We start from the raw sequence: 13,659 nt of genomic DNA on the forward strand, positions 1-13,659 counted from the left end.
GTGGCTGCACCAATTTATAATCCCAACAGTGCACAAGGATTTCCTTTTCTTTACATCCTCACCAACGCTTGTTATTTGTTATCTTTTCGATAATAACCATTCACTGACAGGGATGAGGTGATATATCATTGTGGTTTTGATTTACATTTCTGTAATAGCGATGCTGAGCATCTTTTTATATGCCTGTTGTCCATCTGTTTGTCTAATTTGGGAAAACGTCTATTCAGGTCCTGTGCCCATTCTTCAGTCTGGTTGTTTGTTTATTTGATGTTGAGTGTATGTGTTATTTGTATATTTTGGAAAATAACGCCTTATCGGATATATAATTTGCAAGTATCTCCTTCCATTCAGTAGGCTGCCTTTTCTTTTTTGTTGATAGCTTTTTTTGCTCTGCAAAAGCTTTTTAGTTTGATGAATCCCATTTGTTTATTTTTGCTTTTGTTTTTCTTGCCTGAGGAAACACATCCAAAAAAATTACTAAGACCAATGTCAAAAACCATACTGCCTGTTTTTTTTCTAGGAGTTTTATGATTTCAGGTCTTACATTTAAGTCTTTAACTGATTTTTAGTCTACTTTTGTATATGATGTGAGACTGTCCAGTTTGATTCTTTTGCATGTAGCTGTCCAGTTTCCCTAATACCATTTATTGAAAAGGCTGTCTTTTCCCCATTGTATATTCTTGCCTCCTTTGTCATAGATTAATTGCCCATATAATTATTCATATAATGAACCCATATAAGTGTGGGTTCATTTCTGGGCTCTCTATTCTGTTCCACTGATCTATGTGTCTTTTTTTGTGTGCCAGTACAGTAATGTTTTCATGACTGTACCTTTTGTAGTATAGTTTGAAATGAGGGAGCATGATCCCTCCAGCTCTATCCCTGCATGTGGCTCTCTGCAGAGCCCCAAGGTGGTACCAGCCCACTGTTGGGTGGGGCTGGGTCCCTGTTGCTCTAGGCTAGAGGGAGGATTCCAAAATGGGGCTTGCCAGTGCCAGTGTTGTTGTGGAACAAGCTCCTGAAACTGGTTGCTGCCAGCATCTCTATCTGCAGGGGGAGTCCCAGTTGCCTCCTGCCTCTCCGGGAAGCTCTCCAAGGTCAGCAAATGGGTCTGACCTAGGCTTCTTTTAAACTACTGCCTCTGTGCTGGGACTTGGAAAGTGTGATATTTTGCAAGCACTCTTTAGGAGCAGAGCCTCCATGTCCTGTCACTCTATGGCTCCCCTAAACATAAGCCCTGCTGGTTTTCAAAACCAGACGTTCTGGGGTCTTGTCTTCCCAGTGTAGGATCCCTGGGATGAGGAGCCTGATGTGGAGCTCAGACCACTCGCTCCTTGGGGAGGACCTCTACGATTGTGATATTCCTCCTGTTTGTAGGTTGCTGACCCGGAGGTATGGGTCTTGACTTTACCACGTCTCCGCCCTTCCTATCCATCTCGTTGTGGTTCCTTCTTTATGTCTATCGTTGTGGAAAATCTTTTCTGCTATCTTCAGTTTGTTCTCATAGATAGTTGCTGTGTAAGTAGTTGTAATTTTGGTGTGTCTTTGGAGGAGGTGAGCTCTGGGTCTTCCTACTCCACCATTTTGGCCATCTCTAAAACCAACTGATTTAAATGTTAATCGCATCTAAAAAATACATTCACAACAACATCTAGACTGGTGTTTGGTCAAACAACTGGCACTGTTGCCTAACCAAGTTGCCACATAAAATTAACCATCACATCATGAATTCCCAGTCCTTGAGGGATCTTGAGATTCTTGTGTTGTTTTGCTTGTCATGGAGGAATATAGGCCTATCTTGATATAGAGGTAAAACTAATAAGAACATGGCCTCCTCTATCCCTGTTAGGAGTTTTCCCAAAGCATATAAGTTTCTCTTTAACTATCATGGTTATTGATGGTGGAAAGCATTGCCTTTTTACAGTGCTTCTTGGATTTTAATATGCATACTAACTATTGAAAGGAAGAGTCAGAGAATCTAGAGAGGACTTGGGATTATGCATTTCTAGGGCACTCAGGTGCCAGAGGTACTGCCATTCTGTGTACCACATTACAAGTTATGAGGTCCTATTGCTCAAATAACCTATTGGAAGAACAAGACTGGTAGAAGATTGACTGAGTTTAATGACCTTTCTCAGGAGGCCAGTCAGTCTGTGGGGACCTCAGTCTATGGGGACCTCTAAATTTTAGGATCTTCTCTTTATAGTGCCTTTTCCCAAGAAGACCGAGGGAGCAACACCTCCTTTTTCTATGGAATTAAAGTGACAGAGAAGTGCCCAAACATCAGAAAACACTCTAGACTGAAGATAGTGGATTCTTATTCACAGATTGCTTCATTTGAAGCTTGAATGGGCTGTGAAACCAGAAAGTAAACCTCTCCCACCAGACTTGCCAATTTTGGTCTCTATCCGCAGTGCCACATGCCTTGATCTTACTGGAGACTCTGCTACTTGCTAGCCATGTGACCTTGAAGGCAGGGAAAGGAAACTAGCATCTTTTGAGCACCTGCAGATGCCAGGTACCTTGCTGGGCAGTTTCACATTTTATCTTCATGGCAACACTGTTGGGGAATACTTGGCATTATTTCATATGAGGACATGAAGGCTTAGATAATGCAGTTAATAAAGATTCAAAGCTGAGAATTAGAACGAGGTTTGTCTTGGACCAAAGCCTACTGTGGTCCAGGACTCAGTTTCCCCATTTGTTAATGGGGCAGAGTAGGGGTTCCTGCCTTTCTCCTAACACTGTTGTGAAGGACGATTGGGATGGTGGTCTCAGTGCATTTGTATGCAATTCAGTGAGTTACAGAAGTGTATTATGTGCCAAATTTCAAGAGTTCTTCTTCCGGGAGGGATGTTCAGCTTCTTACCAGTGATTTAAAGATGAGCTGTTCAAATTATTTTTTTATTTTGTTTTTATTTTGTTTGTTTTCCATCTGGGACTGAATACAGAGATACGCAGAAGTTCAAAAAGGCCATGACTCAGCTACCTTGGGGAGAATAAATGCTTCCAGATTCCATTGTTTCCAGCAGGGGCAACTCATAAAACCCCTTATGCTCATGCTTTCTGATCCTCAATTTCCAGATTAAGGAGAAGCATTAATATTGCACATATTGAACATAAAAGTCTGCAAAGTAAAACAGTAAAGTCAGTCTGTAGTAATAAAATAAAATGAATCACTGAGATCCAAACAGGGCTTTATTTGAACTCAAATAGCTGAATGCAGTAAACAGATCAGCTGGAGTGACTGATGGTAACTGACATTGTTTCCCCTGCTGGGGAGGAGGGGCTGGGATCTTCACCTGCACGTCAGGGTGGAGGAATGTTGCACTCCCACCTATGCCATAAAGGCTCGAGTGGACCCTGGTCCATTCCCAACAGCCCCTGGTCAGGAAAGGATGAGATAGTCAAAGGGTATGGCCTCCAGCACTATTTATCCTAGATCTTTCTCAGGTAACTGGCTTTTCTGTCTCCATCCAGCTTGCCAATGGTCAGGGCCCCGTCCTGATGACCACGGTCGCCATGCCTGTGTTTAGTAAGCAGAACGAAACTGTGAGTACAGTGACTGGATTTCCTACTTGTTGCTAGGACGGTTGTTATCTCAGACCCCCTCTGACTCAAGCTTTGGTGCCCTTTATTTACTCATTTAATTTAAGGATGGAGGGTGTATAATTTTTCCTCACTTTTAATCCTGCTGGTAGCATCATGAAATCAAGAGTAGATGAGAGATGAGACTTCCCTGGTGGTCCAGTGGTTAGGGCTTTGTGCTCCCAATGCAGGGGCCCCAGGTTTGATCCCTGATCAGGGAACTAGATCCTGCATGCCGCAACTAAGAGCCGGCACAGCAAAAAAAAAAAAAAAAAAATAGATGAGAGGAATTCAAGCAGGCATCATTTTACAGTTTGTAGCACTTTTCCAAAATTTAAGTGTTTAAATGACCAGAGGAAGGAAACCCCCAGAAAGAATCCTTGATTGTAGTGGGTTAACCTCTCTCTGATTTACAGGTACCAGCCTTGAATTAGATTCCCAGGGCTGTGGCAACAAAGTGCCCCAAACAGGATGGCTTACAACAATAGAAATGTATTCTCACAATTCCAGAGGCTAAAAGTGCAAAATCAAGGCGTCAGTTCTAGGGAAGACTCCTTCCTTTCCTCTTCCAGTGGCCCCAGGAGTTCCTTGGTTTGTGGCAGCATAATTCCAATCTCTGCCTCTGTCTTCACATGGCCTTCTTCTCTCCTTATCTCTCTGTCCTCTCTTCTTCCTCTAATGACACAAATCATTGGATATAAGCCCCATCCTACATCCAGGATGATTTTGCCTTGAGATCCTTAATTAATTACATCTACAAAGACCCTATTTCCAAATAAGATCGCAGCCTGAGGTTCTGGGGACACTTGAATTGGGGGGAAACAACAGACAACAGCGATGAGTATTTTCTTCTAGAAGCCCCTTTCTGACATTAGAAAGTTTAGTACACCACATTGACCTTGGGACCTGGGACCCTGGAGGCCTATTCCTTCCCCTTAGTCCTTGATTCCAGCTTGCTGCTAAAAATGTGTTAGGGTTATTGCATCTTTCTCTGGCTATTTAGTCTCTCTCTCTCTCTCTCGTGGGCACCAGATGGCAGTGTAAATTGAGAAAGTAGTTAACATGTAAAGTGTTTCCTATAAAAAGTTTCCATAAGAGAAACTGATTAATGATCATAAGTCCTTAGCTTCTTGATTTTCAGGAGAGAGAAGAAAATGGTTTTTAGGGTGTCTTGGTATGGGCGTGTGTTGAGGGATATATAGTAGGTAATGTTTGGCCTGAGAAGCTACCATTCTTGCCTAGGAATATTTTGGGCAGCGGATGGGGAATAGAAGAGGTTCCCTCATAGAGATCCAGGTTAATCTTCAATCTCTCTCAGTTTGAAGAAGGCACCAGACAGTGATCTATGATGTGTGGCTTTTCAGGAGGTTCTATTTCTTCTACCAAATTAACATACTATTGTTGGTATTGTTTAATGTTTCTTTTCAACAGAGATCGAAAGGCATTCTTCTGGGTGTGGTCGGCACAGATGTCCCAGTGAAAGAACTTCTGAAGACCATCCCCAAATACAAGGTAATGCATCACATAATTAATAGTCAAGGGCCAAATGCACAAGATAATTTCACAACCTGCCGTAGTGACAAGGAAAACATGAAGGAAGGAGGCCCTTCTACTCTCTTCTAGAGGGCTCTGTTTTGTTTTGTTTTGTTTTGTTAGAATAATAATAGTCCATGCAGGTCTGATTAGGTCTACATGTGCCTGTCCAGGTTTGTGTGAGTCTGTGGAAATCTACACAAGTCTGTGCGGTTCTCCACAGGTCTTACACCTCTGATGGTTTTCTAAGCCAATCTTGATTCACCCCAATCTGAGGACCCTCTAAAACCTGTTACTTCTTAACAGGAACCCAATGAGGCACAAAGAAAAGTGGTCTCTGACTCTCGACTACGTATTCCCTTTATCCTGGAAGGTGATGGGGTACAAATTAATATTCCTTTCCTAAAGCTGCATTAAACCTATGGCACTAAGGGAATTGTAAGTTTGTTTTAAATTCTGGGGATAGTTGAGAGGGTGGAGTAGGTAACTTTGGAACAAAGAGATTAGGGCAGGCCTTGGTAGGCCACTGCCTTGGGAGTTTAGAACAACATGGAAAAGAAACACTAGATGGAAAGGGCTCAGAAAAGGGTGTGGCGGGGGGTGGATATGCTAGAACCAGCTCTGCGTGTGAGGCCAGCCCTACCTCGAGAGAGAGGGTCATGCTTTCCCCCTTACCTGGCTATATTCCCAGCACTCTGTTCCCAGAACTACTCTTTGGTTTATTTAGTTCTTCCACATTTGGGGACAGAGGGGCTCTAATGGGTCATCCCAGTGCCACCCGCAGCCCAACCTCTTTCCATGAGAACAAGCATCCCAAGCTCCATGTGATTTCCCAGAGGTCCACAGACTGGATCTGCCCTCTCTGGGGCAGGCAGGCACACACAGTGACAGACTGCACTGCCACCTAGGCTGGGTGCAGGAGTTGGCAAGTTGCTATGAAGGGGACACGGTGGCAGTAACCATTTTGTGGCCCATAGGGATGATATTACTTGGTATTTATGTTCTTTGGCTGCTGTGGTTAAATAAGCACTTTAACAAAATCAGAGCAACGGACAGGCCAGGAGCCTGGTTTCCATCCAAGTCAGGTTCAGGCTCTACTACCTTTAGAGCAGTGTTGTTCCAGCTTCAACCTTTTGCTTCCCACCATCGTAACACATTGTCTTTTCTTTGTACCACCTGCAGAATTACTGAACAGATCTTTTTAAATTTCATTTGACTGGCACTTTTTCTTAATTATCTCTTCTAACCTCAGCCTGAACAGCCACATGTGAAGTCGTAAATTGAGATATGGTCATTATATTTTTCTGATACATAGGTTAGCCAGGGGAGTAACATGCAGGTTTTCCTTTTAAGAAGATGGCCCAGAGAGTCCTTGAACCCCATGCAGAAAACTCTCACCTGTTCCCTAGTGGGGGCTCCCCAGAAAAGCAAATCAAGGGGTGAGAAGAGGAAGGTCCCCTTAAGCCCTATCCCAGTGCTATGGAACTGCCCAAGAGCCGTCTCTGTGTATGCATGCATGGGAGTGCAGGGGGGCAGGAAGCAGCCCCTGCTCCTTGTCCTGGGAGGAGTTCATGGACTGACATGGTTCCCCTGGCTGCACAAGGGTTGAGACCATACCATCCCCTCTTCCCCCAGCATGAAGCAGACCAGCTCGCCCATCTCCATCTCTGGCCCACTCACAGACTGACGAGGGTTCTTTCCGTTCCCATCTGGAGGGAGGCAAGCTCCTTTGGGCTGGGAATCTGAGATTCTTGGCTAACTGGCAGGGCCCCCTCCCTTACCACCTCATTCCCTGATGTGCTGAGCCTGCCTCACCACCATTGTGAGAGGCCCTTCTTCCTGGGCCTTGGCAGGAAGAGGCAATGGTTAGTGCTCTGGAAGAAGATACATTTGGAGTTCAGCTCTATCACTGAGGAGCTGGGTATGGACAACTCTCTCAAATCCTTAGTTCCTCTCTGTCCAATGGTGATAACAATAGAACCTGCTTGTAGATTTGTGTGAAGAATTGACCACTGTCATCAGTCAGGAGCAATGGTAACACACTGGTCAAGAGGACAGATTTGACCCCCAGCCCCTGGTACCTGCAGCCCTCTTCCACAGGGAGTACTGCTTGCAGAGAGCTATTGACACCTTTCCTACCAGATTCTGACACCTGTGGCTTCACATCCACTGATCCTTTGCTAACCCAGAATGCCCAACAGAACGATGGGTTAACTGAACAATGGACTAGGCAACCACATGCTGGGATTCTCAGCCACCTTTGAAAATGGGGTTTTCAAAGAATTTTGAAAGACACGGGGAAAGGCTTACGATACAAGGTCATGTGTGTTAGGCAAGATTCTTAAGTTTGACGACAAGGATAGGTCCACCTTTTTGACAGAAGGCCAGGATAAGAGCAAGAGAACAGATCACCAGGCATCACAGCAAGCCCTTATCCAAGCAAGTCAGCTAAATGGATGACTGCAGCCAAAATGAACAGGTCACCCCTCAGAGGGTTGGATGCAAAGTGACAGGTGCAGAAAACACCTGTTTAAAAAAGCACCATTTTGTGGTACAAAATGGGATGTCTCAAGGTATAATATTAGCAGATAACATTTGCCCAGTACTCCGTGCTGTGCAACGAACATTACCCCCATCATGTTGAGAAACCTTCCTCAGGTAAGTGCAGTGCTGTTGTATCCATTCTACTCATGAGGAAACTCAGGTTTGCAGGGCTTATGTTCACAGAGCTCAAGGCTACATAAGTAGGAAGTGGTGAGTGTGATTTGAGCCTAGATCCACATTCTTAGAGCAGATCTAAGCCATTCACATACTACTTCATATACTCTCTGTACCATTATTTACTTAATACTTCACTTGTAAATCAGCCTGAAACTTTCTTCACTTAACTAAATTTTGATAGGAAACCCATCATTTCTAAAAAGAAAAGCCAGTGTCAATTTGCATTATAGAAGATAATTGTAAAAAAAATTATAAAAACAAAATAATAGTATTAAATAATTGATTCCAAGGTTCTGAACTTGAATTCTGTTCTCTTTTTTCTTTTAAGTTAGTATTAAAGGCAAATGTTAAAGATATACTAATGGAAAGTTTATTTTTGATATAATTGGAAGGATGGAAGAAATTTTTAAAAGGGCTGCCTCTTACTAGAGGTTCTGGCTATAAAGTTTAACACAGGCCCTACATGCCACCTGAAATCATCTCGCTCTACACTGTTTTTCCTAAGAAAGCAAAATAGGCCATGGGAAGATGATGGAGAACTGAAGAGTGAGGACCATAGGGGATTGTTCAGACTTGGGGTATGTATCCCTGCCTCCTAGGGCTCCCCTTAGCCCTGGACATCAGCGCTATCACCACCCTCCATAAGCCCATGCTGCACCCTCACCTGTTGGCCCAACCTTCTCAGAGAACCCAAAAGGTTAAATTCTTCCCAGCGCTTCCTAGCTGGTCCTTAGCACATGCTCCACTCCTAGAAGAGGAAACTTCTTTAAACAAGCAAGACATGTCTCTTCCCATATGCCAATTCCATTTAAGTGATCAAATTAGAAAGCCACCTTCATGATACGAGGAAATGAACTCTAATCTAAAATCAGGTGTCCAGGCTCACAAAAGGTGGCCTCCTTAACAAAAGAACTTTCCTGATTGGGTTTACTGAGATGACAAAAGTCTTTCTTCCTACTGTCACCCTGGAGCCCTGACAACCAGGTTCATTCAACAGCAAGGCTTTTACAGTTGAAGTTAAGCTTCCAGAGCATGATAGGACATGTGGTTGATCCAAACTCACATAAGCACATGTTGGAAACTGTATAGCTCCCCGGAGATGGAAACTCAGGGTATTTGAGGCCCCTAAAGATAGTGGACTTTACTTTTATTGAAATCCCCAGACTTAGGTACCCAGAATTGCTGGCTTACTGTTTAAGGAAGGGCATCCCACCTTCCTTAACACTCTTAATCCTCTTGCACCATATAAGAAGATGTAGAAGCCCATATATAGGGCCACTATTTAATATATGCCCAGTAAATCAAGAAAGTGTGAACATACAGGAACTGACAACAATTACCCTGTGAGTCTGTTTCTCAGAGCTTCCTCTCCTAGGCAATGTACTAAGCTCTTTATAGCATTATCTCACTTAATAATAGGTAGACACTGCTATTACCCTTGGCTAAAGAAACAGAGGCTCAGAAAGTTTAAATATCTCACCAAGTCTCACAACTAGCAATCCAGACTTTTAGCCTTTATTACCCTAGAGACATTAGAAACAATAAAGGACAATAATAGTAATAGTTTAAATAATAGTTAAAATATTAAAAATAATATTAATGGCTAAAATAATACAATAAAACATTCATTGAACTTTTTACTGTGTGTTTGGTATGGTAAAAGTGCTTTATATCCACTATTCCCACTGAATCCTTATTACACTCCCATGAAGTGGGTACCACTTGACCCCGTTTTTAGATGAGGATACGTGAAATAACTTTCTCAGTATAACTCAGCTAATAAAAGATAAATGAAACGAAGTATAATAAGGGGATAGAGGAAGATCAGCTACAGAAAATTAACCAGCAGTGTCTGAAATACAGGCACTTCTGTTTTAGGCTTTTCCTAAGGTCTGAGAACGAGAGACCCACGTATGACATACCTTAATCTAAGTTATCCTTCCTCTGGTTCCCACAAGAGCCTTGGGGAAAAGGTGTGCATGGCAGGCAGAGTGAGCCATCTAGGAGAGGAGAGCTCCAGGGAGCAGAGTGCAAATTATACCTTTTTCTCTTGATTAACACCTTGTAAAGATGAGTCTGCTCTCGGGGTTTTCCCAGAAGATAGAATTCTTTTTTTTCCCTTAGCTTCATAGATTTTACCACAAGCAATCAGACTTCCTGTACTTTTTATTAAGAATTCCAAACACCCCAGCAATAATTTCCGGACACCACAGCCTCTGTTAATGTAATAAGCCATTTTATAATTGGGTTCACTTCATTAGCCCAAAGTCTCTGCACTTGGAAGGGAAGCACCTCCTTCCCCGGGCTGTTGGAGCTCGAGGCTCCTGGCCTCCAGAAGAGTATGATTCAGGATGAGGGCCCCTTTGGCAGCCCCAAGTGCTGGAAGGCCTTGTGTCCCATCTGTTCTTTTATTACTCCACAGGACTGCACATTAGAATGGACAGGAAGACTGGTTCTATTTCAGATGAAACAAAAATTAGAGATTTCATCTGTATATTGATTTGGGGCCCAAAACAAATGTTGGACATTGCCATACACAAGTTTAAGGTTTCTGAGAGACTCATCCACAGAATGTGTTTTGAGATTTGCTCAGTTTCTGTTCTTACATCTACATTAGGTTATATCCATATGCCATCAACCAACCAACAAAACATTCTGATGTTATTTTCCCAGACTGTTCTCCTGGGAAGGATGTTAACCAGATAGTTTCTGAATGTCAGAAGACTTTCTCAGGTACAGGCTTGAGGAGGACTGACTATGTACCTCCGATAGCAAATCAGCTTCTACTTTTCAGCTCATGTTCAATATTTACTTTAGCTCAAACTTTAAAGATGAACTAGGTAATATTTGGGTAAAGTAGTGAATGTCTTAAATACATGCAAACCTTAACTGGAGCACCTGTCATGTGTTAGACATTATGCTAGAGACTGGAGAAGTCAGAAACGAGTGAGATGATTCCTTCCCCACAAAGAGCCCATTCTTATGGGGGAGGCACTGCCTTATCTAGAACAAGGCAGAGGAAAGAAAGACAACCAGCTAGAGTTGAGAAGCAGGCAGAAAAGTAAGTGTAGCATTTTCATGTATTAGGGTGAAGGTAATAGTGGAAAAAATTCTTAGGGTTTTATGGAGACATGGTATGGAAAGGACGGTGCAACAGGAGAGACCTTTTATAGGGGAAGATCCTGAGGCTGAGCTCATAGCATGGGTGAGAATTAGCTCAGGGGAGATGGGAAGGAGCAGTGCTCTGGGCAGCTCCCACTGTGTGAGTAAAAGTCTAAGTGGGAGAAAACAACTGCAGGGGTGGTGTTGTCCCTGTCGTGTGCCCTTGAGAGGCCATGAGTGAAAGAAGGCAGTGCTGGGTAACTAGGTAGGGGCCAGATCCCAGGGAGACTTGATGGCTGGGCCCATGGATTTTATCTTATACATGAAAGAGGTCTTTAGTGGGTTTTACAAAGGGGAGCAACAGAGTCAGAGTTACCTTTGACTTTGATTAATCTGAAGGATGACTTTGTTGGGGCCAAGCTTTGAGGCAGGAAGTGGAGGTAGGACCATTATGGCAATCTGTTATATTAAATCTACATGAATGGTAGGGTGGGGAAGCAGAGTTGAATCTGAGTGATTTCTGGAGGAAAAATTAGTAATTACTTAGGTCAAGAAGTCGGGGATGAAAGAGAAAAAGGAGTTTGCAGCTGAGGAGTCTGGGTGGTTGGTGGTGCCGCCGATTGAGAGAGAAGAGCAGGAAGAGCAGCGCTAAGGGAAAGAGCCACCCTGCTGCCCTGGGTGAGCCTGGGGCGCCTTTGGGATGTCCAGGCAGAGACGGCCGACACACACGTGGATACTGGGATCTGCCACTGAGGGGACAGGCCAAGGCTGGAGCACAGATCTGGAGATCAACAGCATCCAGGTGGTTAATGAATCGTGTTGGGGTAGAGAGAGCTAAAGCAGACAAGGGACGCTGAGGACAGAAACTTAGGGAAAATTAGTGCATCCAGGTGGGTGGAGGATGAGTGTCCTATGAAAGGGAGGAAACCCGGGAGTGTGGGTCCTGGCAGCTGAGGGACTAGAGAGTGTCAAGGAGGAGGGGGCAGTCGGCTAACACAACCAGGAAGAGAGAGAGCTTTCTATAGGGTTTGGCAGTTAGGAGGCCACTGGCAACTGTAAAGAAAGGAGTTCTGGTGGCATCTTGGTAGGCAAGGGGTCACAGCAGAGGCAGACTCTAGTAGGGTCGGGCATGAGTGAGCAACAAGGAAGTAGAGATGGCAGTTGAACAGTGAGTAGAGGACATTGTGTGGGAAGGTCAGCTCAGTCTCTGCATCCCAGGGAGGAAGCAGAGAGTTTAGGATAGCTTTGTAGTATCTGCACTCAATTCAGTTTCTTTTGTTTCCCTCCTTCCTCCTTTTCTGCTTTCTCCTTTCTCTACCCCTCTTCCCTCCATGCCAGCTACCTCTCCATAAGCACATGGTATGACCTTGGCTGTCACAGAACTTATATTCTGGCAGGGAGACAGGCATTAAATAATTAAAGGCCTTGACTGATGCCTTGATTACTTATAGTCAACCTCACAAATAATTGATTATTATCATTTTGACACAAGAAAAGTAGAGGGCATTAGGGGGGGCATATGCATGGAGTTTTACCTTCTTTTGAGTATTACTTCCTACAAGCAGACCAAGAAGTGAAGGAATGTAAATTAGAAGGCACTGAATGTATTAGTTGACTATAAAATATTATTTGTTTGGTCTCATTGTGAATTTCCAACCAAATACCACTTTTGCCTTTAATGGAAAGAGTCAAACTCTCTGAGTCTTTTTTGACCCCTGCAGTCCATATTAAACTGGGACATAAATAAAGGTAATTAACGCAGTGTTGACTGTGTCTGACATTTTTTCCAAGAGACAAGATGAAAGAGACAATATACATCTCAGAGGATAGCTGGTTTATCTTTCACAGCATAATGAAATACACTTTTATCATTAGAATCAAGTAGAATCTTATTAAGACTTGCTTTGCAAGGTAACTCCAGAAGAAAATGCCTGTTGCCCTTGACTACCATGTGCATATTTACTTTATGTAATGCAAGGAAAACTTTTAATTTCTGGTGTTAAATTCCCTGAAGTTAATTTCACATCACCTTGACGTTAAGCTAACAAGCAGACAGGGTCATTCTTGGTTTGTAAACTCTGTTGTCTGGATCATTTAATAGTATCATATTCAAGAATGTGAGCAGCAGAGAATTTCCAAGAAAAGTAACAGTGAGGGCTCAGAACTATGAAATAACTCGTTGGAAAAAAACAGAGGATTTCTTTTTCTTCTCCCCTTTCACTGCTCTGGCAAAAGTGGGTTACATTTTCTTTCTTTAGAGAGAGAGATCAGTATGGGTTCTATGCCAGAGGCCATTTTAATACATGAATGATTTGTAGGTAAATTTATTGTAGCCAATGGGTGCAGTCAACTGTGTAATAGAAATATTGTCAAAAAGCTGGGATTATTATTTAAATAAGTGCAGTGTTAAATTTGATTACATACTTTTTAAAGCTAGTAAAACATTTCATTGCTCTCAAACTATTTCCCATAGTCCCATTTAGTCAGAAAACATAAATTAAGTGAGGCTCTGCATAGAAAATTACCCAGGCTTTGTGTCGATGGAAGCATGCATGGAAAAGCTTGGCAGCCTCACAATTTAAAGACGAAAGGATCTAAAAAGGGTTGGCAGGCTCCTATATAGGCTGGTGGGGACACTTTTATCCTTGAGGAATTATGGAAAATGACTGCCTAGGAGAGTGCATGCTTGCGATGGCCCCTAGGGGTGTGAAATTG

At 43.2% G+C, this 13,659-nt stretch overlaps 1 protein-coding gene across 1 annotated transcript in view; it reads left to right on the forward strand.

The window, feature by feature from the left end:
* CACNA2D3 (calcium voltage-gated channel auxiliary subunit alpha2delta 3) overlaps positions 1-13,659 on the forward strand; it is a gene marked incomplete at its 5' end in the record, with an annotated part of 768,939 nt that overhangs the window by 576,186 nt on the left and 179,094 nt on the right. The window contains 2 exons of the mRNA XM_082664450.1: positions 3,481-3,552; positions 5,020-5,100. Coding sequence (XP_082520576.1) covers positions 3,481-3,552; positions 5,020-5,100 — 153 coding nt within the window. The remainder of the gene's footprint in view (positions 1-3,480; positions 3,553-5,019; positions 5,101-13,659) is intronic.

This window comes from Grampus griseus, assembly GCF_964374135.1.
Source record: "Grampus griseus genome assembly, chromosome: 10".
NCBI classification, from domain to species: Eukaryota; Metazoa; Chordata; class Mammalia; order Artiodactyla; family Delphinidae; genus Grampus; species Grampus griseus.